The 25835-nt window shown below is 37.8% G+C and overlaps 1 protein-coding gene across 5 annotated transcripts in view; it reads left to right on the top strand.

Annotated features, from left to right (window-relative positions):
- LOC129768263 (proton channel OtopLc) overlaps positions 1 to 25835 on the top strand; it is a 114142-nt gene that overhangs the window by 33979 nt on the left and 54328 nt on the right. For 2 of the 5 annotated variants that reach the window (XM_055769800.1, XM_055769793.1), the window contains exons 2-4: positions 22867 to 23089; positions 23153 to 23337; positions 23435 to 23491. In XM_055769800.1, coding sequence (XP_055625775.1) covers positions 22910 to 23089; positions 23153 to 23337; positions 23435 to 23491 — 422 coding nt within the window. In that variant the 5' untranslated portion in view covers positions 22867 to 22909. Of the gene's footprint in view, positions 1 to 12779; positions 13287 to 22866; positions 23090 to 23152; positions 23338 to 23434; positions 23492 to 25835 lie in introns of those variants that run through there. The other 3 variants (XM_055769785.1, XM_055769816.1, XM_055769807.1) reach the window with 3 other exon arrangements.

Genomic DNA, 25835 nt, shown 5'->3' with positions numbered 1-25835 from the left:
TGTAAGATACGGTTGTTGTTTACCAATGGGTAAATTCTAATGATGTCTGATGTTGTATTTTCCAGCTGGGGAACATTAAGTATATATAAAAGTATATCGTCTCTCAGCGCCAATTTCGGGATTACAAATTGTAGAGCCTCATCCGGAAAATTTACTGCGACGCCTTGATCTTGCAACAGTGTCCTTATAGCGTTTATTTCTCTCAAAGATAGTATTTTGTTGCTAACAAGCGAGCTTTTTGATAAAGTTACTGCATCCTGGATACTGTCAAGAAGATGGTTAATGTTATCGATGTTTAATATTGTTGTTATCGTTTCAATTTCGTCCAATATAAGTTTGTTTGTGAAAGAATTCTCCACGATTTTATTGATAGTGTTGGTAATTTGTGAAACTCTTTCGCTTATTTGAAAATTAATCTTGAGCTGTTCATTGTTTTGGTTGATCAGTTCGTTCATTGTACAATTAATTATTCTCAGATCCTCTGCATCAGGTGTTCCTGCGATGAATTTGAATACTGTGCCAATGATGTCCCAACGTCTGTTTCGAGGTTTTCTGGATTTCAATCCGTAGAACGTTGTGTACAGTTGCTGAACTTTGTAATTCTCTCTCTTTTATTAATAACAGGGGGTTGTCTCGCAAGTTTTCGATCGCCAGATGATGTGCGTTGACTGTTACAAGAAACATCAAAATGTAGTACCACATTTTCTGGAAAGGATTCAAGACAGGTGACACAAAAGTTGATAAATTTCTGTATCCTGTCTCTCATTCGAGGGAAGTAGAAATTTCTCGCAATTGCTGATTGGTTTTCTTCTATTCCTCGGTGGGCTCTGCCGTGTGTGGCTTCTATAACTCTATCTTGTTCTTCTATAGTGGTAAGGTCCTCGAACCAACTGGTGTTCCGCCAGTGGTGCTTACAAGCGGGTGCGTCCAGGTAGGTTGCTCGCTCCGGGTGTGGCAATAAATCTCTCGTCCGACGTTGCTCCGTCCTGATCGCTGCGTTTGTTCACTTCACTCGCGGCGAAATTCTTCCGATTTGCACTGAGTCGCGAACCACACACTTAGATTTTCCGATGCACTAACACTTTTACCGATTTATCGCTCTCCCCGGGCTTTCGACTGCGCCAGTTACATAACTTACGTTCGGGAGGTGATATATTTGAAATAAAAGAGATGTTGTTCTCTTGAAGCTAAAATACCAACTGATTTTTATTCATCATTACATTTTACTCCTAACTTCCTATTTCTACCTGTTTGTTCTATATTTCCCTATCGATCCTTCGATCCTTTTTATTGCTGCTATTATCGGCATTGTGTTGTGTTTTCCCTGAATGTGAGATACTGCTAATGATCTAAATCGTTTATTGCTATTTCGGTCCTTATTGTTCGTTGCTTATCTTTACTGTCTAACTACGGTGTGGCAAACATTGTCATTGTTTATTTAGGATCGTTTCCTTATTTTCTAAAAGTTCGAGAGCAACTGCTTGTTGTTGTTGTATCTGTTGTAGGGCTCTGAGTTGTTCGAGCGGGCACTGCTTATCTTCAGGTAAATTTGGAGTCGTGTTCATCCCAGGGTTGACACTTCGGGGGTTAAGGTTGGTCTCGTAGTTAACTTATATATATATATATATATATATATATATATATATATATATATATATATATATATATATATAGATAGATAGATAGATAGATGTGTAACTCTCGTAAGATATCCGAATAGAGAAGATGCTACCAAGTAACGATGCAACTCATCTACCCGACTATGAACATTGTTGAAGACTAGTTAACTTGGGACCGTTAACAGCGTTAACAGCGTTAACAGCGAGACGAATAATAACAATCTGGCAACATCGACTGTTCGGTGCAAATTAGCGAAATGAGGCTGAGGGTATGATCCAAGCCGAAGTCAATAAATAAACAAAATATTGGCTAACTCAGACGTTTGTTCCGGGTGACTAACTTTAATTCGTCAGTCCATCCATGAATGAATTCGTTGTTTGTCATCCATTTTCGCAAAACCTCCACAAATCAATAATAAGATAAACGTAGCGGTTTTTACTTCATCTTACTGAACTAATAATGGTGAAAATATCCAAACTATCCGAACCACCACAACCACAACCATAAACCAAAAATTATAAAAGAACGAGCTCACTTTAAGTTGATCGTGATCATTTTGAGAAGGGTTAAGAGAGGAAGCTGGATCGAATCTCGCACATAAGGAAATTGCATTTTCGTGCATTTTTGATACGATACTACAAAATTCTAACATTCTTTGGTGGTGTCAACATCCTAGCGGAATGCATGATCCTCTGCTACCAATGGAAATAACTCTACCGCTCACAGTGAAAGCCCTCGCAGACTGCCGATGCAATCCTATCCGTAATGAATCTGTCGGCCGATAAAAAGTTTGTAGTCTGCGGGGGCTCTTAATATACGTTACTTTCATAATTCTCATTTCAGCGAAGAAGCGAACTATTTGAAAAAATATATATACGTAAATGTTCGACTGCTCAGCATAACATAACTAAAAAATACAATTAAACTAGTTTTGAAGAGCAGAAAGAGTTCTTTCAAATGAATACTTACTCTTTGCAAAAAAAATCAAACAAATTGTTGTAAAATAAAAGAAATAGAACAACGCTATGAACTTATTTCCCAACCCAATACATTATACACAAACTCGCCTCTCGACTTGGAAAAATGCTCTCCCAGTATGGGTGGATATAACATTTGATAAAACTTTTAAGCTCATTTAAAGTAGTATATGAGGTTGTCAAAAAATGTGATAAATATTTATTTTGGGTGTTCGGTTACCATACCATACTGCACTAGGTAACTATGTCAATTTTTCCCAAAATAGATTAGACAAAATTTCCACGCATGGCTGAAATGGTTTCACTTGCGGAGAGACAGGAACGAACACACATGGATGACCGAACATAAACCGGTGTTAAACAGCTCTATTTCCCCTAAAAATACTATCACTTGCTACCGTCCGTAATATTTTTTATTCCTCACCAGAAGTGGAAAATATCGACAAATAAAATGGCCTCGTTGAAGTTCACCCTATTTCATCGTTTGCCCGTATCACTCCGTTCGACTCCACCAAACTTTTTCCCCCGCACCCTTGTCATGCTAGTCACTCTTACCCTCTGTCATTTTTTACGCCCCACGCAATTGTTGCTTCCGTGATAAGCTTTGTTCCGCGTTTCCGTTTCGCGTCCCTTCCTTTCTTTTACGCCTATTTTCCCCCTGTTGTTTTCAAAAAATAAAATGTCTATTCATTCACCATCAAATTGACATTACCCGTTCTGACGGCGCTCATTTCCCGTATTCCCTGTTGCACGTCTTTAGCCGAATGGTACTACTCCGCAGTCGTTAGCGATGTTTTGAATTAATTTTGCACGATGCGATTGTGTTGTATACGTATATTCCGGGAAACCGGGGTCAGAAGTAGAGGTTGACTACCCCTTTGCACAAGTTTTGCATTTTCTTGGCTGCATCCAGGAAGACGTTTAACGCTATTAGAGCCTATCGTTGGAGGAAGTGTTGCGAGTAAGCTTATTCTCATTTTTTGTGATGCTTGGAGCTTGGAAAGAGTGTGCACATTCATATAAAGAATTTACATTTACATAAAGAACGCACTGAATGCTGCTTGAGAGTGCTCATTGTGTGAGTTTCCGTTATTGTAACACTGAACGGTTAACACGTTAAGCCCCGCGTCGGTCCCTAGGAGCCGACGTTGAACTATTTGGTAGGAAAACGCTGACAGACTGGGACTGACAGTTACAACATAAGAAAATAACAATATATATGGTTTGTTTTCGAATGTTTTACAAAACTACTTTCTAGTCGAATTTCTGATTGTTTTCTATGTATACAATAAGTATCTCTTGGGGGTCTCCGTAGCCACATTGGTTGCGCGTTCGCTTGGTAAGCGATCGATCGTGAGTTCAAAACTCAGGGCCCTCATTGACCATCTTTGTGTTGTTACAGAATAGCTACGTCCACGCAACAATCATTAGCGATGGAGATCGATCCACGGTCGAAATAAGATCGATTCCTCCATACAACTGCTCTGCTCTGCAAGACACATCGGGCTGCTGTTCTATAAATAACTCAACAATGATCAATCAACTGTCTCCGCTGTCCGGTGGTCCAACTGGATAATGGAAGAACAGAAAGAAAACTCTTACGCCTAAATGGCTACTGTGTAAATGTACCATATGTAATGGTATAGAAGGAATACTGGCGAATGGCAACTGTGTAATGTACTAATTATAGATATGATAACCATGTGACATGTACACGATTAAAATTTGGCTCTGTTACAGCTAAAATGCTAATGAGCCTAAAATAAATAAATGGGATAAAAAAAAAATAAGTATCTGTTGCAGCTGGGTCCGACACTGATATTATGCAAATGCTCTTGATGTGGGCTGAATTGAAAGCGCAGCAAGAACAATTCGGGGCTCAACGTGTTAATAACGACGCCGACCACGCACTTATGGTTGCCAATTTGGTAGGGAAGTATATATTTGAGACCAGAATGTTGATTCAATTCCTTGGTTTCTATTCAATTATCCAGAAAGTATGATTGTTAGATAGGAGGGGTAAATATGCTGATTCACTGTGGTTAGTGATGAGAAGGTCGAAATGCAAGCTCGTTCTGCGGATTGCGGCGACCTTTGAGTTTTCAAATTTTGGATCTCGAGTATTTTTTGACCCTCTACAAGCTAAATCCGCCTTTAGACGGGTTTCACGGATTTTTTTAATTATTCAGACATCATTTTCAATGTTCAGCCACACTAGCATGTCTTCAAAATACTTACATATATCATGCAGACACATTGGTTTTATGTTGGCTGGTTTCTGCTAGGAGTATTTTATGTCGAAAGTCGGAAATTCGAGATAAAAGAGGAACAAAAATAATACGATTTCGGTCGCACACTCCAAACGAAAAACAAACAAAGCAAACATGCCATACAAATGAAACACAAATTTATGCATTACTCATGAATTGATCAAGCAAATGAAACCAAAATTTGTTTCATTTGCTTGATTTGCGTTCGGCGGGTAACGATTCGATAACACTGAAGAAGTTCGTGACGCAGTTACATCGTACTCCAAAAAGTTGGACGCTACGCACTTCGCGCTCGGAATAGAAAAACTCGTGCCACGCTATGAAAAATGCCTCGAACGTTACGGCGATTATGTAGAAAAATAGAAAATGAAACGTAGATTACGGAAACCACCTTGTTTTTTGTCCTAACTTTATTTTCCCGCGATTTCTGAGGCACTGAAAGTTGTTTTTTGAACGACCCTCGTATTATAGTGATTAAAAAGGGAAACCCAAGCCCTCATGGCATCAGCCTTTTTACCTCCTTTCCGGCAGAAAATTTAAAAATACGAATTGAATGAAATAATTCCTTAGTCCTACATCAACAACGTGGCTTTTTCTTGGATACAACCCTATATTTTTTTTTTAAGAACGCTTTGCACCAGCTAGTCAAACATATTTCCTTCTTTTTATGTTAAGGATTTCTAATAAAATCATCAAAATTAACAGCGGATATATAATCTCAAATAACAGACATATAATCTATATAAACATGGCGAATGAATGTTCGGAAGGTCACTAACTAGTCTTTGCTGAGAAGCAACTTAATGTACGGGTTTCCAAATAAATCGTAGTACAACAGGGCATTATCACAAGTATCTTTTCAAACGGTTTTATTTTGCTTCACCCGTTTGTATGTAGGGTAACACGGGGTGATTTGGTCATATGGGGTGATTTGAACCACCCCTTTAACTAAAAAATTACGGCTCACCTTGGATTTTTTATAATGTCATTTCCTTCTATTGTTAAACCGTATGTACCTAAAGTAAAAAAAAAATTTGGTAAAACTTCACAAGTAGAGGGAAACGGTAGTATAAACACAGCAAGCACTTCGATCGTCAAAAAATGTGAGTTTTCCCATGGTGGTTTTAAGGTTTTTCCCGCTAATTAAACAAACTTTTCGTGTATTGTGCAGTATAGTTCTGTTCGCCTACAAAAGAGAAACAATTTGATGTAGCGAAACTGTAATTTTGATAACAATAAATGAATTTAATTGCATTATAATTTTTGCGTGTTGTGTGGGGTGACATGGACACGTTTCTGTGGGGTGAATTGGTCCTACAGGTTTGAGACTTTTCTTTGGTCTAATTGATACCAGATGCCACTGAATTACAAAAAGAGGATGGACAGACAACGTTGGAAGAAGGAGGAGCTTAAAAGAGCAACAAAGGCCATCGAGAACGGTTTTTAATTGACCAAGCATCAAAAGTGTTTGAAAATGCTCGACCAACAGTGAAAAGATTCATGCAGAATTCGAGATGGTGTCAATCCAACTTTTCTGATCTGGAATCTGGCCAAGACACCTGGTATCGATCCCAAAACATTGTTACTGATTGTAACATTATCCTAAAATGCTTTACATAAACAAAAGTATGTTTTTTTCGATAAAACACACACTGGACCAAATCACCCCGCATCAAATTTTAATGTCCAAAAATCATCTCTTTTATTCTATGATATATTTCGTATATTGAAGCTTCATATAATGATTAAACATTATATATTGAGACGAGGTGGCGATCTGGCGTAGTGGTAACATTCATGCCTCTCACGCTAAAGATCACGAGTTCAATTCTCACTCCCGACATTCTTCCAAAAATGGAAGTACAAGTGACGAACCAGCCAAATGAGTTGAAAGTCACTATAATACAGATAAAAAAAAAATATTTATTGAGAGAAAACAAGTGTAGCTTAGTATACAATGTGGTATTTTTTATTTAGACCGTATTGGTTTGGAAATATGAGGCAATTTGCTTAGGTGGTCCAAATTCCCCCCTTTTCCCCTACGTTTGTAGCTTTGTAACTTTGTCTGTAGCGCTTCCCCGCATTAATACAAATTTGACCCCCTTCCTGTTGACCGATTGATATGAAATTTGGAACACAGCTTTATCTTTGTAGTCATTATAAAATTGCGTATTTCATTACCTTGAAAATCCAAGATGGCGGCCGCTACAAAATGGCGGAATACATATTTTCTGAAAACCTCATCGATATGGGTTTTTCCAAAACCCCATCAATATGGGTATCAAATGAAAGGGCTTGACTAGTAGAACACAGTTCTTTATGAAAAATGCAAACCCAAAATGGCCGCCACCACAAAATGGCGTCATATATATATTTTTTCAAAACTCCATCAATATGGGTATCAAATGGAAGAGCTTGACTGGTAGAACACAGTTATTTATGAAAAATGCAAATCCAAGATGGCTTCCACTACAAAATGTCGGAATACATATTTTCTCAAAACCTCATTAATATGGGTATCAAATGAGAGGGTTTGAATAGTAGATCACAGTAGATCATGAAACATCCAAATCCAAGATGGTCGCAATCACAAAATAGCAAATTACTTTATTAAACGGTTTTATTTAGCTTGAACTGTTTGTATGTTTATTCGTATGTATAGGCCCATTTATACATTGCTAGTAGCTGACTTGAGAATGAGCAGCTACTGACCCGGTGAACTCGCTTGACAATTAGTTGACTCACCTTGTCCGTTCACACAGTGTGAGCTGCTGACGCGAAACTAGATACTGTAGCAATGGCTTACCAGGGATGCCAGATGATTTTTCAAATGTCCATCAAATAGTCAGAAACAGCAATCAGGACCGAATTTGACAGATGATTGATCCGAATTCGACTTCTCTATAGGCAGTATTCGTCTCAGGTTTCCAGTTGCATTTATTTTATTTAGTTGCACAATTTTATCGCGAAATACACGCTGACCGTGTATAAAAATACTTTGTGCTGAATTTCTTCGAACTGAAGGTACTATCCGAAAAAGCAGAAAGGCAAAAGGATTTGGGCCAGGAATTGAATGCAAGGAAAAGGAGCAACAAAAACAATATTGTAGGAATCTATGATGATGATCCTCTGGAATACAGAGCAGTGTTGAAAAAAACACCTGAATTAGTGGAAACTCTGTTGGATTTCATTGGTCCAAAAATACAACGCCGAGATACACTCATGAGGGATGCTATACCTGCAAGAGTGAAATTAAAAAACGACATTGATGTACCTTGCTTCTGGAATATCGTTCAGATTGTTGTCGATATTTTTTGGAATCTCGAAAGCTTTCATAGCTAAGATAATTCCGGAAGTATATGATGCTATAAATGACAACCTTAAAGATTTTTTTAAATTTTATTTAGTTCGCCTTGCCAGCAGCTTCGTGTACCAATTTGTGAAATAAAAATTATGGTAGATTTGCAGGTGGAATAAATACGCGTCAAAAATTGAAATAATGAATGAAAATGTACTTTTTAAAATCGAATATGTATTATGTTTTTTAGAACAATACTTTCTTTGCAAGTTGTGAGAGAATTTTGAATGAAAATTGTGCCTGATAATGATTCTATATTAGAGATTCTCAAGAAAACTATCTCAAAAAGAAAGCGTGCCCCGCCAGCGTGCAAAACAATATAACATCGATATCGTTTAGGAACTATGAGGGTTTTCTTAGTTTTTCCAAGAACTGTTAAATCTATAAATATCTTCGCATATTTTTAAATATCTTAAAAATAGAGACATTTCTTTACATTTGATATCCCTGATTTGAGCGCTAAATTCTGTTTTTGACGTTTCAAGGGATGCAAGTGCGAGTAAATTAAAAAAAACTTTGAAGTAGCTCGCACGCCGGATCACACATGACACTAGCTGGCATGATTTGTTCACACGGTGTGAGTAGCTGCACTGCAGTAACTGACTAGACCGACTCGTATGCTTACTCGCACCGTCTGAAGCCGGCTTATGTTTGTATGTCTGTAGGGTTGTCCCACATTAATAGAATTTTGACCAATAGGAACTTATGAAACGCCTTTATTTCTGCTGTCATTTTAAAACTGCTTATCCCATTATCTAGAAAAATTCAATTTGGCCGCCGCTACAAATTAGCTGATTCCATATTATCTCACAAAAATGTTGATTCAGATATGTGTTTCAAACGAAGGATCTTAACTTGAAGAACACACTATGTATTTTTTGCAAACCACTCAATATCGGTATCAAATGAAATGATTTGATTAATAGAATACAGTACAATGGGTTTATTGTAGAGAAATATTCTGATGAAACAGATAATGTACTAAAAACTAGAAAAAAAATAAGTAAAAAAAACTTCATAAGTTAAACGATTTCATTGTAAGTAAACATAACAATGTACTAAAAGCTAGAAATAATTAGGCAAGTAGCAGTTAGCAGTTATCACACCTCTTCTTCATTAGTTTAGGGCATTGATAAGACTAAAATAAAATCGTGGGGCACGTTAGGATTCCATCATGCACAATTGGCGACTTCATCATATGTCCTACGATTTTATTTAAACACGATTAAATTCGGCTCTATTATAACTGAAAATATCAAGGATCCTCAATAAAATAAATGAAAGGCATAAAATGCATTATATAGGATTCTGCGCCATTTTTCTAAATGCACATTTTCAATGTTCATGACTGATCGCAAACACTCTTCAATACTAATCTGGTATGTGGAAAACGAATTAAAAAAAAAATGGCATCAATCACACAGTGGAACGGGAATTACATTGACAGTTAGAGCAATCTGTTTGTTAATTTCGGTGTCACATTCATATCATTGGTGAACTAACCCCACAAGTGATTAGCGTTGATTTATGTTTGCCGGGGCTTTGTTAATACAGATGACGTGGTTTTGCTGCATTTCTTTCATGTTGAAACGCAAAACCATTTTCATTATTAAAAAATACTGTGTTTCGACGTAGAACTTTTTCAGGAAGGGTGCCAAATCGCAAAACAGGTCACGTTTTTATGAAATAAAGTTAACGCTAATAACTATTTTCACTGTGAACGAATTCTCATGATTTGCATACCAATCGAATCGGAAATTCTCTAAGATTTGTTTGAAATGCTTATCTCCTAATGATTTAAATTCATGAAAACTGGAAGAACTTACTTTTTCCATACATTTGTTCTGCCGATTTGTGTGCTAACCCTACCCGTATTTCGAATGTTTTTTTTTCTCCTGTTGGGTGTGAACCACTGCGTCCATTATTTTGAACTATTGTGGTACACCCCTTTTTTATACTACACTTCAAGCTTATCTACTATGATGAAGGAGTAGACTGAAAGCTATAGCGTGATAGGTGCCGATCCGGAATAATCTGTTTGATAAAATTTATAATCATGATCGGCGATGCAGACCAAATTTCCTTGGGCTCCAGAATAGCCTTTTCAAGGTGTTGAAGTCTGCGTCCAGTTAGAGCTCCGCAGTTACAGAGCAAATGTTTCGAGGTTTCGCTTTCGGCATTACAAAAGCGACATATATCATCTTGTGCTAAAGCTATGTTCTTAAGATGGTATTTACTCGGGCAGTGTCCTGTTACAAGACCAGTAAATGTGCTTAAGTCTTTCTTATTAAGGCTTAGCAGCTGTTGAGCAATTTTAATACTCGGTGTAATAAATTTTTCCGCCTGTTTAAGTTTTGCAGCCATCCAATTGGCTGTCAATTTCGAATGCTTATAACTCGCACATTTCTTAACAGATAATTTCAGAGGGAAACGTAAAATACAATGGTCGTTTGACAATTACTCCGTTCAAATATTTTGGTAGTCCTAGACATCATATCAAACGTAAAAGGACGTTCATCAAATTTATTTGTAACGAAGAACATAATCTATTACAATGATTTAGATGCATTCTAAAATAATATTCGAAGTGGTAAACAAGTGGATTGCATAACATAATTGCGTTGTTCTACGTCGAAAATATGCGGTCGTGTCCTAGATACAACCACTTACATTTTTTTTCAAATGTTGAAACCATTGAAAAAATGTGAAAAACTCGTATCTCGAATTGCACATCTGTTCATCAGTCTGCAGCTATTAACTTTTATGTGATCGTCTGTCTGCTCTTAGCTACCATACCTTTTTTACCGTTATGCTTTTCCTTAACGAAGATTGATGTCTAGTGTTCACGAATCAATACGATGCTTCCATGAGTAATATATAAAGGTACTCAGTATCAAACAAAGTAGTCACCCACACAAAACCACACAGTGCGTTGAATGCATAGGAATGTGGGACAAAAATCATAACAGCAGAACTTAGCCATTGTAAAACATTGGTGTGACGGAAAAGATTGTTCTTAAGTATCAGAACTACTGTTTACATAAATGTCTCAAATTATTTGAATAATCGCATAAGTGTCTTAAGCGACAAAATCTTTGTTCATCTGAAGTGAAAAGTTCTGATCATTTCGGATACGCAGAAATCATTATTTGAGTAACTACTGGTTCAAATTATGTTGAAGTTGTTGAAGTAGTTGAAGTTGAAGTAGTAGGCGGACTCGGTTATATACAGGCTCAGTCTCTTTTCACTGTATAGATAGGATCGAAACCTGTACATAATCGAGTCAAAAAAAACTTTTTTTTCTCATTCGTTTTTTATACATGTATTTTTAGTTTTTTAATAAAAAAGAAGAATTTGATTTTTGATTCATCCCCTTAAAGTCAGAAAACACCTTTCTCACATGAAAAACATAAATATATCCAGATTTTCTCAGGAGGTGATAGACGATCATATTTGATGGAAATAATCCTTTTACACACAAGTTCGAATTTAAACAATGACAGAGTTATAGAACTTTTTTTTTTGTTTCGGACTCTGTTGCCTCAAACTGGCTCTACATAAAAAATTACGCTACGGAAGACGATTCTGTAAATTTAATACAGTATTTAGTAGCGGAACATCTGAATTGATGGATTTTAATAACATTTTGGAAGTTAAAAACGTACAAGTTAATAATTTTGAATGTGCTATTATTAATTTTATCCTAGATAATTATATTAAATTTTATTGTTCCTATCAATTACATTTACATTCTTTCTTGAAATAAGACATATTTGAATTATAAAAAATATGTTTTATCAAACTGTATCCGAGTCCAAAATTGTATATAATCGAATCACATATAGTCGAGTCTGTATATAATCGAGTCTGACCTGTATGTTCACAAAAAAAAAGGAAAAATGTTTGTTTTTCATAATCTTGCATGTATCAATGCTTTTTCAAGGAAAAATAATTCCGACCAGTACGATACCCATGCCCAAATTTAATACGACCGCAAAGGGTTGAATGATAGTAGCATGTAAATTCAATTAATCTCCGAATTTTGATTCGAGGCATTTTGGCAATCAACCTTGGCAACATTGGCCCCGTGCGAATGAACTCCGATAACAGGTGGTCGTCGTCTAGGTGACCCACCTAGACTCCAAATACAATGTGTTTACAAGGCGACGGGCCAACCAACGGGCGCATTCCGTATGCACCCAAGAAAGTGAAACTATTCGTCCCCGGCGTGGATTAAAAATTCAAGAACCCACCCACCGCACCGCGCGCGCTAAATACAGCGTTCTGGAACGCTGAAACCACCTGCCACCACTGTGTCTGCGCTGTCATTATCAAGATTGGTCGGTCGGCAGGAATACCTAGTTTACCCCCCATTCTTCCTTCCTGTCCCCTAGGCTCACGGCTGGGAAAAATTATCCATCGTGTGCCGACCCCTTCGCAACCTCTGGTAGCGCACTAAAAACCCTCCCCCATGCGGCGGAGGAACAAAACCTATCTCCCGAACCGATTCATTATTATTTGCGGCGGCATACACTTTCGGAACTGCGGCATTCTAACCACAGTCGCAGTCGCAGTCAGAACCTCGTCGGGGCGAGTCATTATCATCCGGGAAGAAGTGGTTCCTGTCGATAGTTTTCGGATTTATTTATTTATTTATTTTTATCGAGTCATCGCATCGAGACCGACTCGATTGAAATCGGTTGAACCTGTTGGAGTTGTTTTTGATTAAAGAAACGACATGATGTAGTGGGTGGTAGCGGGTACAAGTGTTGTGATAGTGGGTGATGTTCCTCAATGCCAACGTGTGAACGTGAAAACGATTGTTGGCGAGATCTTGTGACGTTCGCGTGCGATGATAATTACGACCGATCGGATCCGGGCTGGTAATTATAGTACCTGTGCTAAACCTGACGTTTCGTGAGAGTGCTCCGTTCGATTGCCGCAATTGTTGTTTAGAAGCTCGTTTCGAAGCAGAAGAGATAACTATTTTGCTACATTGCCAGTGGTGGTGCGAATTGGAAGCAGTACAAGTTCGCGGGGGATTACCGTGGAACGAAATGGGTAGGCATTATATTTCACCGCACTGTTAGAGGTTGACTTTGAGCCAGAGATTAAAGCGTCCGAACAATCTGTGGTGTTTTTCAGGATTCCCATTTTTTTTCGAGTGGCTGAAGAAATGAGAGAAGACAAATTGGATAAATGCGACTGAGATCTAGTTCATGAATTGTCTAGACAGGTGCTAGAAATACGCTCTCTCTATTTTATGTCTATTTCATAGCGATGACGGAAAACATGAGATACATTTTATTTTAGCTACAACCTACCGCTTGAAAGTGTGTTCCGTCTTTTGACGATGGAAAAATAGAACGACGGTTTGCGGTGATGTCACGTTGATGGATTGATTGTTATTTTTTGCTATATCAAATCTCAATTGCGATCGGTTCTGAAACCAATCAAACAACTATAAGTGCACACTGTTGCTGTATGCCCCACCAAATAGTGGTTGTCATTGCGGGGCTTGCAAACTGATTTAATTTCATTGCTGCTTGCATTCATCCAATCGCTCCCCCGCGTCACCACGATTAATCTCGATATGATTGCCTAGCTCGAGCTCTAAATGAAAAAAAAATGAAACGCATCAGCTCACCATGCTGCTGGGGGAGCTGCCTAAAGTCCACCCATGCGTAGCGCCATTTTTATGTAAATACATCGCGCGCGCCGAGACGTGAGCGGAGCGGGTTTTATCATCATTACAATTACACTCGCTAAACTTAATTCCTCGGCGTATAATTTTCTTTGTCCGGCAACTAAACAAACAATTAAAATACGTAAAAAAAATGAATGGCAAGCATCGTCACTTCGAAGCACTGGAAGCCGGCGGTGGAGTGATTTGAAGAATTGATGCAATGAGTTATGACAGCCAAAAATAGCCGCCCCCAAATGAGATGGCCATTTTTGGGTCGTAATTTGATCGCCGCGGTTTCGCGGAAATGCTAATTCTGTATCGGACACTAGGAATAGTATTGCGGCTACCAAAGGGATTCTTCATCGTAGATAATTGAATATGTTTCGATTTCCATCGAATAGAGACATCATTATTTTTCTTAAACTCATGAGATGCGTTTTGAATACGCATGTCATGTCGATGACTGCTTGCTCATTGTCATATTTTAAATATAGAAATGATATAGAATAGATATTGTCACCGTGATAGGTGACGCCTCGGATGACTTACCGAATGAGATAATTCAATTTGTTATGCCAAGACACGAACATTCGGATAGCCTTCAGTCTTCTTTAATGTTCTTTCACTGCATGTGTCTATTTGTGGACGGGGTGAGATCTTTTACATTTAGCCTCGTCGGAATTACATTCAGTGATTTGAACACACCAAGGTGTGAATCACCTCACCGCTACGCCGAATTTCGAATAAATGCATCGATTCGCATCGAATCATTTTAATTGTTTCTCTAGTTGTTGTGTTGTTTTTATTTCAGGTGCTCTGAACAAGTTTTTAAGCTTAGGTTTGCCTTTACTGTTTGTCAACATGTTTTTATCGCACGACTCACTTCGTATGATTACTTCGAAAACGAAAACGATGACAATTGCAAATTTTTTCCTCGTTAAAGAATGGTCCAATTCATTTTTTACCTTAGTTCAAAAAGACTTCAAATCAAATTTTACATAGAGCTAGTAGACCCAGTGACCTTTGCCCCGCCAAAAATATATTTTTGTTTTGAATAATATTTGTTTTGAATAATAATTAATCGAATTTAAAAAAAAATACAAAAGAAGGGTTTCCAACCTACGGCTTATCTCTAGTAGTAGGTGGGAATGATCTCGAGTCCATATGCTTTTCGCCTGACCAATTATATGTGGTAAGTCCGTGTGCTGGAGACCCTTCTTTTTTATTTATCGAAACTGCTATACAAGCAACAAAATTGTCTGAGTTCATGTGGAAATTAGAATACACTCTGTCCAACTTCTATAAGGCCACCCTGATTCTATTTCGTTGCAACACAAACTGTTAGAATTTCAACAAGATATATTCATACATTATAAACTGCTTAGAATAAAGTATATTTAACGTCAATTACGTTCAAATAAGTTGTTTCTTTATTTGTTGTGCTTAAATATGATCATTTCAGCTGTCCAGATTCTATAAGACCACTTCAAAATCCATAAGTATTATCAATAAAAAATTCAAAACGATAGGCTGATTTACATGTCAATAATTGGTAACCTTGCCATTTCGACTAATAACCTTGAAAATTCGTGATGGAATCAAATCAGAATTTATCAAATTCTGCTGAACGGATTTCTCAATATTTTCCCATTTTTCCGAATTTGCGACCTTGAGTTCTTTAATCGTGTTGTACCGTTTTCCCTCAGCGTAGATTCTGCGTACAAGGATCCCCCCTAAGATTTTCAACAGGATTCAAGTCTGGAGAGTGAGCCGGCCAGTCTAAAAAAATTAGGTTTTTGGTCCTTAATCCATTGCATAGTTTCCTTGCTGGTATGAATAGTAGCATTGTTTTGCTGGAATGTGATTTTTTGTGACGATATCCACGCAAAAACGGTAGGAGAGAGGATTTCAGAACATGTATGTAATCCTTGAATGATGTGAAAACTATCTTGAGTTTTCCGGTTGCACAGAATCCCGCCCAAATCATGCAGCAGAATGTATTCTTTTGGAAACATTTTTTGTCATAGCATACCATGTCTCACTGTCGGTTCATGTGAGCTTTGGCAAGACTTAGGCGTCTTCCGAGGTGAGATGGTGTAAGATGAGGAGTTTTAACCTTTTAAGCCCTCTTTATGTGAGGATTTTTTACCAAAATTTGAAGAATTGTCACACGAGCAGTTATTGCTTTATTTGCACATGCGATTGTGAGGTATTCGAACCTGTTCTAGCTATTTCTCACTTATCCCGGTCAGAGAGCTTTGATTAACGTGGAGTTCTCTTCTTCTTATCGTATCCTTGAGGATTCGTCATAATAATTGGGCCCTACTTACTGGGATCGTCCAATCCTACGAGAAATTTCTCTGATACCAACATTTTCTTGGTGAAATGCATCGATTTGTCTCTCTTCTCTCTCCGTGAGGACTTTTCTTTTCGGCATTTTCCAGATTTAATTGATCAAAGATCATTCGTTTACGCTCAGCGCTTGCACGCACACATATGAAAATCATGCAATGTATGGTAGTCACCAATACCTACACACTAGCTGTTTGTTCCCAATGACACAAAGCAGCAAGATTATCACCTGATCTTATAGAAGTTGGACAGAGTGTATTGTTATTCGATGAAAGTAGGACTATATAATTATTGTATTTAATTGGATTGCGTAATCACTTCAGGTGTTATTTCTGAGTAATTTTATTTTTAATTCGTCAATACACCAAAAACTAGCGGTGACAGAAAATATTCCACCTTCGGCAGAAAAAAATCCTTTTTCGTGTGCTGAAGGGTGAAATGAACAAATAAAACCATATTTTTCAAAAGCTTTAAAAGGTTTGTATGTATGGGAACAGACATCTCTTTCTCTCAGACTAAACGTCAGTTTGGGAATGTACCAAAAAAAAGGCTAAACAATGTCAACGGGTATCAAGCCAAGATCGGCTGGAATGCAAGGCTGTTTTACACGACAACGCAATTCACATAGCCACTGGTGCTGTTGCATAAATGCGTGATAATATTACACCTCATTATAAAATGATATTGGCATGTGTTTCCTAAGAGTAAAAAGGAGAGCATAAACGTGTATCTATATCCTTCTCGGACTGGGCCGTGTATGTGGCGAAGTATGCGAAAGCTTTAATGAGTCTTTATTTGCAATGTGTCTCTTGTTTCGCTCGATCTTATTGATACCATATACATTAACCAGTATTTGAGAGTAGCAAATTTTCCGTTATTTTTAAGCTCATTTGATGTAATGAATCGGGATGCCAAAACATGTGCTCAAAATTAATTTTGGATGTAAGGCAAAACAAAATCCTAATAAAATTAAATATTCGATGTAAAAATAATGCTGAGAGAAAGTTAATGTTCGTGCAAAATATGAGTGGTCTTCATTCCTTCTGTTGCGCTTACAAATGGCTCCATCAAAGCAGAAAACCCAACCCAAATTCCAATACATGGAATACATGTTTAATATCAAAATATAATAAAAAAAAAACAGCTCAAATCGGATGATTTATTTCTCGAGTTTCGCGCTTACCAACACATTTGACGATCCATTTTAATCTATACAGCCATTCCATGCCAAACCGATATAGTGAGTCTCAGATTTTCGTCAAAAGTGGTAATTTTGTTTTTTGTCGCGAAACATTAGACCCGTATTTTTATTTTTTTATTAGGGTACCCATTCCCATTTTAGGGTGGTCCGAAAAATCAATTTTTTCCACTTTTTCCCAATTGTGGAATTTTGCAATTTCCCAGACTTTTTCAAAAAATCATAACTCTTGAACCACTGAACCGATTTAGATGATCGACATATCAAATTGAAGCCAATGAGATAGCCTTTGATTAAAACATATTGAACTTACAAACAAAATGGATTTTATTTTCGTAATCACTGATTGTCGTCGTTTTTCGTTGTTTCCACGGCTTTGGACTAGAGGGCGCTATATTGTTTTATATTTTTTTCAAGAAAGCTTTTTACATAACATATCTCGATATCGGAGATGCTATTTTTTCATATTTGAGTTATGGTTTTTCAAAGTTAACCGATGATTCGAAAAAAAACAAATTTTCTCCCTTTTTTCACTACACAAATTCATGACATCTGAACTACTGGACCAATTTAGATGATCGGTATATCAAATTGAAGCTTATGAGTTAGTTTTCATAGAAAAAATATTACTTATGCAAAAATTTTGGGTTTCAGTTTTTGTAATTATTGATTGAGTTAGTTTTTCCAAGTTTTCTCGGTTGAAGATAGAGGGCGCTATGTTTTTTGATATTTTTTCTGTAAAGCTGAAGCTTTTTTTTACATAATATATCCGAAAATCAGAGAGGTGTAATTTTCGTTTTTAAGATATTATTTTGCAGATTTAACATGTTTTAAGTCTTCGTTCACTATTCCTATGTGACTAGACTAGATCTATTCGACTAGAATCCAATTTACCCGCAAGTGTGATATATTTCTTCAATTTCATATGTCGATAATCCAAATAGGTTCAGTGGTTCAAAAGTTATGAATTTTTGGAAAAAAGGTCATTTTTGGGAATTTTTGGACCACCTTAAAATGGAAATGGGTACCCTAATAAAAAAATAAAATAGTCCAAAGCCATGAAAATGTTAAAAATCGACTACAATCAATAATTGCGAAAATAAAATCCATGTTTTTTGAAGGTTCAATATTTTTGAATGAAAGGATAGTTCATTTTCTTCTAAATCGGTTCATGAATGTCGGTCAATGAATTTAAAAAAAAGGCATTTTTGGGAAAAAGTGGAAAAAACATGTTTTTTGGACCACCCTAAAATGGAAATGGGCTCCCTAATAAAAAAAAATACGGGTCTAATTTTTTGCGATAGAGAACAAAATTACCACTTTTGACGAAAATCGGAGAACCACTATATCGGTTTGGCATGGAACGGTTGTAATAGAAATTTAAAGTAAATGGAAATCGTACCCGATTGAACCCACGAACGTTCGCTCGGTAAGAAAACGTGAATGTTCGAAAGAACCCATATAAAAATATTTTGGGCGGGACGAAATTCCCCTCGGTCAGCTAGTATATAATAAACTTGTGCCAACGATTATTCCAATCTTCGAAGCACTTTTGATTAGCATTTTTGTTACAACTTGAGCATTTCCATAGATGCAATCTTCATTACCTCAATCATTGCAAATCACCGTACTTTCATGAATCTTTCAACATGGGAAAAGGAAAAAAAATAAGGGGCTGGATAGCATTGTTGACGTAATTCCGTTGTCTACGGAATTATTTGATTAAATTCACTTTATATTATTTCGAATATTATTTAAGAACGCATGGAAATTTTTGTGAGAACTCTTTCATAGGAGGTTTTGATAGGCCTGAAAAGGGCCGATGATTTGCGTGGTTTGGTGGAAGTATAATACATTAGAGTGCCAATAAATGTATGGAAAAAGTGACTTTCGAATTTTCAAAGAGATTTTGACGTTGATTCCCGCGGAAAATACCCTATGCAAAATTTCAGCTCAATTGGACTTTATTTACTAGTTTCGCCATGTCGTCAAAGTTTGATATTTTTCAAAAACTCGGAAATCATGTACTCCCTCATGAAATGTACATTTTACTCTCAACTCATGTACATTGGGCGATTTTACGGTTTTCGAGAAACTCTAACTTTGACGTCTTTGCGATACTAGTAAATAAAGTTCGATTGAGCTGAAATTTTGTATAGTGTTTTTTCAATATTTATCAGAAAGTCCCTTTCGTGAATTTCAGTTGACCATTTTCATTAGTACTCCGTTGCACATAAAATCCTATTATTTATGATTATACATGGTTTTCCATTTCGGGCTTCCGAAAGTATACAGCCCTGCGCTGACAACCATTTGACATAGCTGTCAACCAAAGCGTCATATCGTTAGTTGAATGTCTGCCATTTTACAATGTGGATCGTTTTAGCATCGTTTTAATTTTGTTAAATTATACTATAAAAATGATGAAAAACCGGCAAATGTTTTTCGAGCATTACGGACGGATTTTGGTCGTCATTTGGTTTCGAGCTCGGTGGCTATGTGAACACCCAAAATTTCCGTATATGGGGCACAGAAAATCCACACGTGATTGTTGAGAGGCCATTGCATCCGCCAACAGTCACTGTTTGGTGCGCATTATGGTCTGGTGGAGTCATCGGGCCGTATTTCTTTGGAAAAGAGGACGGCGAGACGGTAACAGTGAATGGTGAGCGCTATGGCCGCATGTTAACCGATTTTTTTTGCCACAAATTGAAGATATGGATACGGATAACATGTGGTTTCAGCAGGACGGCGCCACGTGCCACACAACACGACCGAACATGGCCATATTGCGAACGAAATTTGAGGGACGCATAATTTCGCGTTTTGGTGATGCCAATTGGCCGTCCAGATCATGCGATTTGAACCCTCTAGACTTTTTTTTTGTGGGGTTATGCGAAAGACCGTGTCTATGCCAACTCTCCGCAAACTCTTGAACATTTGAAAGACAACATTCGTGAAGTTATGACCAAGATACCGCCCCATATGTGCCGAAAAGTCATCGAAAATTACCTGTTCCGGATCAAGGTCTGCGAGGAAGCCCTAGGTGGACATTTGAATGATGTTGTATTTCACACATAATGGCATAAACCAAACTTTAATTTGAAATCAAAGTTTCATCGAAGTTCGAATTCTAAGTGTGTTCTATTTCAATTTACTTTTGGAATTTAAAGTTGGAAAACCCTGTAGAATTAATATTTTCATTTGAATTTATGATTTTTGAAGCAAAAAGTACGATTTAAACATATTAAACGGGCCGTGCTCATCTTAGCTACACCCATCTTTCATTGAATTATCATATTAGGTATGTTTAAATACTAAACAACATTAAAGTGAAAGTCAATTGGCAATTACGTGCACAGTTAAGTAAAAATCGTGATTGTGGTAGATTTTAGTGGAAGATTCACTAGGAATTGTTTAATATGATATTGCAGCGAAATTAAAAAAGATAGAAGTTGGGTGTCAAAGAACAAATTTTAGAGCGGTTAGAAAGCTTCAATTTGGTTGGTTTGGTTTTGGATAAAATTAAGAATAAAGCTTAAAAACCACAAATATTGATGTTTTTCACTTCTAAAATGTTACTTAAATCCACTAGTTTGTAAGTTTCACAGCAGTATCCTGTATAAAATTTTCATATCTTTCAAATGCAAGCAACCTAATTGTCCTACGTAGCCTATTTTTTGAATTAGAGCCAGTTAAGGCAAACAGGGCCCGAAACAGAGAAAAAAAAAACTAATAACTCTGTCATTGTTGGAATTCGAACTTATGCGCAGAAGGATTTTTTTCATCAAATATGATCCTCTACCATATTCTGAAATAATTAGGATTTTTCATATGAGAAAGGTATTTTATGACTTAAAGGGGATTAATCAAAAATTAAATTCTTCTTTTATAATCAAAAACGGTAAATATGTGTATAAAAACAAATAGAATTTTTTTTTTATTCAATTATATACAGGATTCGATTATATACAGTGAAAAGAAATCGGAGACTGTATATAATCGAGTCCGCGCTGTATAAATCTACTGCGGATTATCGCAACTGATTGATCTATCAAATTTATAAAGCATATTAAGTAATTATTCAAAATCTGATCTAAAAATAAAAAAAAATCACAAATAAAATACTCCGGATAATGGAGTCTAAAATTCCGGATAATCGAGTCCGACTTGTTTTACCAAGATTTTCGGCACTCATGATAAACGATATTCGAGAAATTTACAAAATAGTCATGCTCGGCTACTCTGAACCCCATCCTGCAATTTCAAATATACTATTTTTATATTTCTTGCTCAAGTTTAAAATTTCGCATTTCTACCAAACAGATCATCCGTTCGGCAAAAATTCGTATTTGAATCCCGAACTCTCAATTTCTTCCGCAAATATTTTATTTGATATGAAACTGTGTTGGAGCCCTCATATAGGAAATGCAATTAAATACTGTCATGGCATTATTAAAATCATCTCATTTTATTTCCACAACTATGCACAAAACTATCCCGACTCTACATTTCGCGCCTTCGTTGTCGTCCACTCGCACCTCCAAGCTCTGGAGAAGACTTTACGATTACCACCAAACTGGGTTAGTTTTTTTTTTGCTTTGCCCCCGTGTCCCAACCCATATTATACAAATAATAATAAAACAAACCCCCACAGGGGTTGTCACTGCGGTGCTTTTTTTTACCTAAACATCCCTGGAGTGAACGCTCTATATCCATTAGTGCACGGAATCCTTTCCGCGCCGAGAATCGCTCCTGTTAACCACAAATGCTATATGCTACATGAGCTCACCCAACCACCCAGCCACAACACACATGTGCTCACACGCTCCTTTCGATGCTTAAGTAAACAATGGTGGTAGACATTGGCATGTAAATCACAAAAATAGAGTCAATAACAAAAACATGTACACACATTAGCGCAAGATGTTGGTCGAGTAGGGAAGTTTTCGGACCAATAAAATGCCGATGCAACTGGAAATGGCGATTGCGGAACCAAGTTGTTTGGACCTGCCACAAAAACCGCGACCAACTCATTCCCGGTTTTCCTAGCTCCAGCAGCGGTAGGGCGTTATAATTTTCTTTATATTTATGTACTTCCTTTTTCCAAACAAAGGAGTGGAAATGACTGAGGCAAAGAAAAAAAAAACTACGTTTATGCCCGAGGCGTAATGACCCATATTCTGTTCGGTTGGCGGGAAATATAACAGCTTGCGTCCGCCGCGGAAGAAAAGTGGCGGCGCGGCGGACGAAAACAAAATAAATTATGAGCCAGAGTAGCGCTACGTTGCGGAACACTGCCGTTTTGATTGCGAAATTCTCGCTAGTTGTTGTTGTTGAATCGATCGAAATTAAAAACTTATTTGCAATAAAAAAAAAAATATTCTCTTATCTCTATTCCACAGCACTGCCACTAGTTTCTAGATACCAACGAGCTTCGAGCACGGTATGATACGTTGCCCATACCTTCATGAGATGCATGAACGTTTACTGGGACCAACTCCGCGACGCACTATACCGATAACGATACCTCTGGCCAAGCCGGAAAACACGAACATTATGGACCGTGAAAGTGACTGTCTGCTCGAGAGCAGACCCGAGAGTCGACAGATTGGCACGATGGTTAGGGTAGGTTCTGTCCGGAATTTACTTCCCCTGTGTCTAAACTAACTTCAGTTTCCCGTCCCCCAGTTAAACCCAGACGGTTTTGGGTCGCACACCACACCGACACATCACAAAACACCGCTAGTGCCTTGCAACGGAACCGATGACGAGGACGCGCTCGGAACGACCGTCACCGATTCCGAGGACGATGGGATCCACCTGCGAACGCACATCCGGAACATAATCGAGGGCCGTAAGCCTAAAAATGCAAAGTAAGTGTTCTTCCAGACAGCCAATGATGAAGTTATTCTAGTGTGGCGCAACATCAAGCCTGAACTGAACAAATTTTCTCCCCGCCATTTCCACCAGCGATTTCTGGACCTTCTGGCAACCGGTCATCGCCAAGAGGGAGAAAAGACGAAGAAGGTTAGCCTTGTTCGAAGTATTGTTAAAACTTAATTTTTTTTTTTTTGTTGAGATTTGTCTGTCTAGTATGCACAAACATAACGCGCCCCCATCGATGGCACCTTTTTGTTCGCATCATCTCAGCAGTAATCATCTCCGCCATATCTTTCACATCATTCCCGCAAAGATGATGTAACAGATTGAGTCGAAATACAGAACCGTTCTCTGGCATAGTCATGTATTAGCGTTGCAGATGCACGTATCCGATAGCTTTCGACATGTAGATTGCGATTCTCAGAGGGAATGATGTTTGACGGTTGATAATCACGATAATCACGTACTGAGGGTAAACCGACGTGTGTTCGATGGTTTTACACTGTTGCGGCTTCATATATGAACCTGTTTCAGTGTTCCATTTGATAATCAATTTCTGCAACATAACAAATGGATTTTCCTGACTTCATACACGGTTCCAAGCGCATGTTAATGGTTAACGGGGGGATGGAAATTCATTCTGTCAGATAATGTTTCGACAATTGTTCCGACTTCTTCTGCTGCTGCCGCCATTCTTTAAGCACGTCGTGGAAGGTTTTTCGCGTATTTTTCCAACTGAAGATCCGGAAGCTGAGCATCAATGTGGCCGTTATTGCAACATAAAGTGCTGGGACAGCCTAGATGATTGTAGGTTGATGGAAGGTTGTGATGAATATTGCTGTGCCGATGCGGAGCTATGCAATTTGTTCTGAATGGGAGCTAGCTAAACCGTCCAGTTTTGTGATTAGTTGAAGTGAAGTACAGGGTTTTCCAACTTTAAATTCCGAAAGTAAATTGAAATAAAACACACTTAGAATTCGAACTTCGATGAAACTTTCAAATTAAAGTTTGGTTTATGCCATTATGTGTGGAATACAACATCATTCAAATGTCCACCTAGGGCTTCCTCGCAGACCTTGATCCGGAACAGGTAATTTTCGATGACTTTTCGGCACATATGGGGCGGTATGTCGGTCATAACTTCACGAATGTTGTCTTTCAAATGTTCAAGAGTTTGCGGAGAGTTGGCATAGGCACGGTCTTTCGCATAACCCCACAAAAAAAAGTCTAGCGGGTTCAAATCGCATGATCTGGACGGCCAATAGGTATCACCAAAACGCGAAATTATGCGTCCCTCAAATTTCGTTCGCAATATGGCCATGTTCGGTCGTGTTGTGTGGCACGTGGCGCCGTCCTGCTGAAACCACATGTTATCCGTATCCATATTTTCAATTTGGGGCAAAAAAAACGGTTAACATGCGGCCATAGCGCTCACCATTCACAGTTACCGTCTCGCCGTTCTCATTTTCAAAGAAACACGGCTCGATGACTCCACCAGACCATAATGCGCACCAAACAGTGACAATGGCCTCTCAACAATCACGTGTGCATTTTATGTGTCCCATATACGGAAATTTTGGGTGTTCACATAGCCACCGAGCTCGAAATGTGCCTCAGCGCTGAAGAAAATGTGATGCGAAAATTCAGCATTTTGCTGGTGTTGTTCGTTCACCCAATCGACGTATGCCCGACGCATTCCATGGTCACCACGCTCTAATTTTTGTACCAGTTGGACTTTATATGGATGTAGGTGCAAGTCCAAATGCAAAATTCGCCACAATGAAAACCTTTGCCGGTTTTTCATCATTTTTATAGTATAATTTAACAAAATTAACACGTTGTGCGATGCTAAAACGATCCATATTGTAAAATGGCAGACAACTAACGATATGACGCTTTGGTTGACAGCTATGTCAAACGGTTGTCAGCGCAGGGCTGTATACTTTCGGAAGCCCGAAATGGAAAACCCTGTATATATATAGATTAATTCAAAATGAGTAATGATGTTCCTAATAATTAAAGTAACTGTGGCGCATTGGATCCACACACGTGCACTTTAATCGGGTTTTTATCAGGATTGGCGACAATAGCGTGACTGTTATTTTACATTCCGAGCATGGGTGTGATTAGAATAATTTCAATAATTCATCCTGCTCATCCAAAAAGGCTTCCAGCTCACCGGCGATATTCCTAGTTTTAGTCGAATTGAGGTTACTTGCGTATGTGTAGGGTGAAATTCGATGAAGAGGACGAAGTGCCATCTGGCATTAAACAACGTAAATAAATTCGTCCTGTTTAAAAAACGAACGATGAATCATTTATTTGGTATCGTTTATATAAAAATACAAATATCGCGATTAAAAATAGGAGATAGGGGTAAAATTGATTATATGTGGTTATATGTATTAAGCCAAATTTATGCAAAAAATACAAAAACAAAGTTATTCAGATTTTATTTGCATGGGACCACCCTAATCGGTATCAAATATAA

The sequence above is a fragment of the Toxorhynchites rutilus genome, chromosome 1 (genome assembly GCF_029784135.1).
Source record: "Toxorhynchites rutilus septentrionalis strain SRP chromosome 1, ASM2978413v1, whole genome shotgun sequence".
NCBI classification, from domain to species: domain Eukaryota; kingdom Metazoa; phylum Arthropoda; class Insecta; order Diptera; family Culicidae; genus Toxorhynchites; species Toxorhynchites rutilus.
This window is presented reverse-complemented; position numbering and strand designations above follow the sequence as displayed.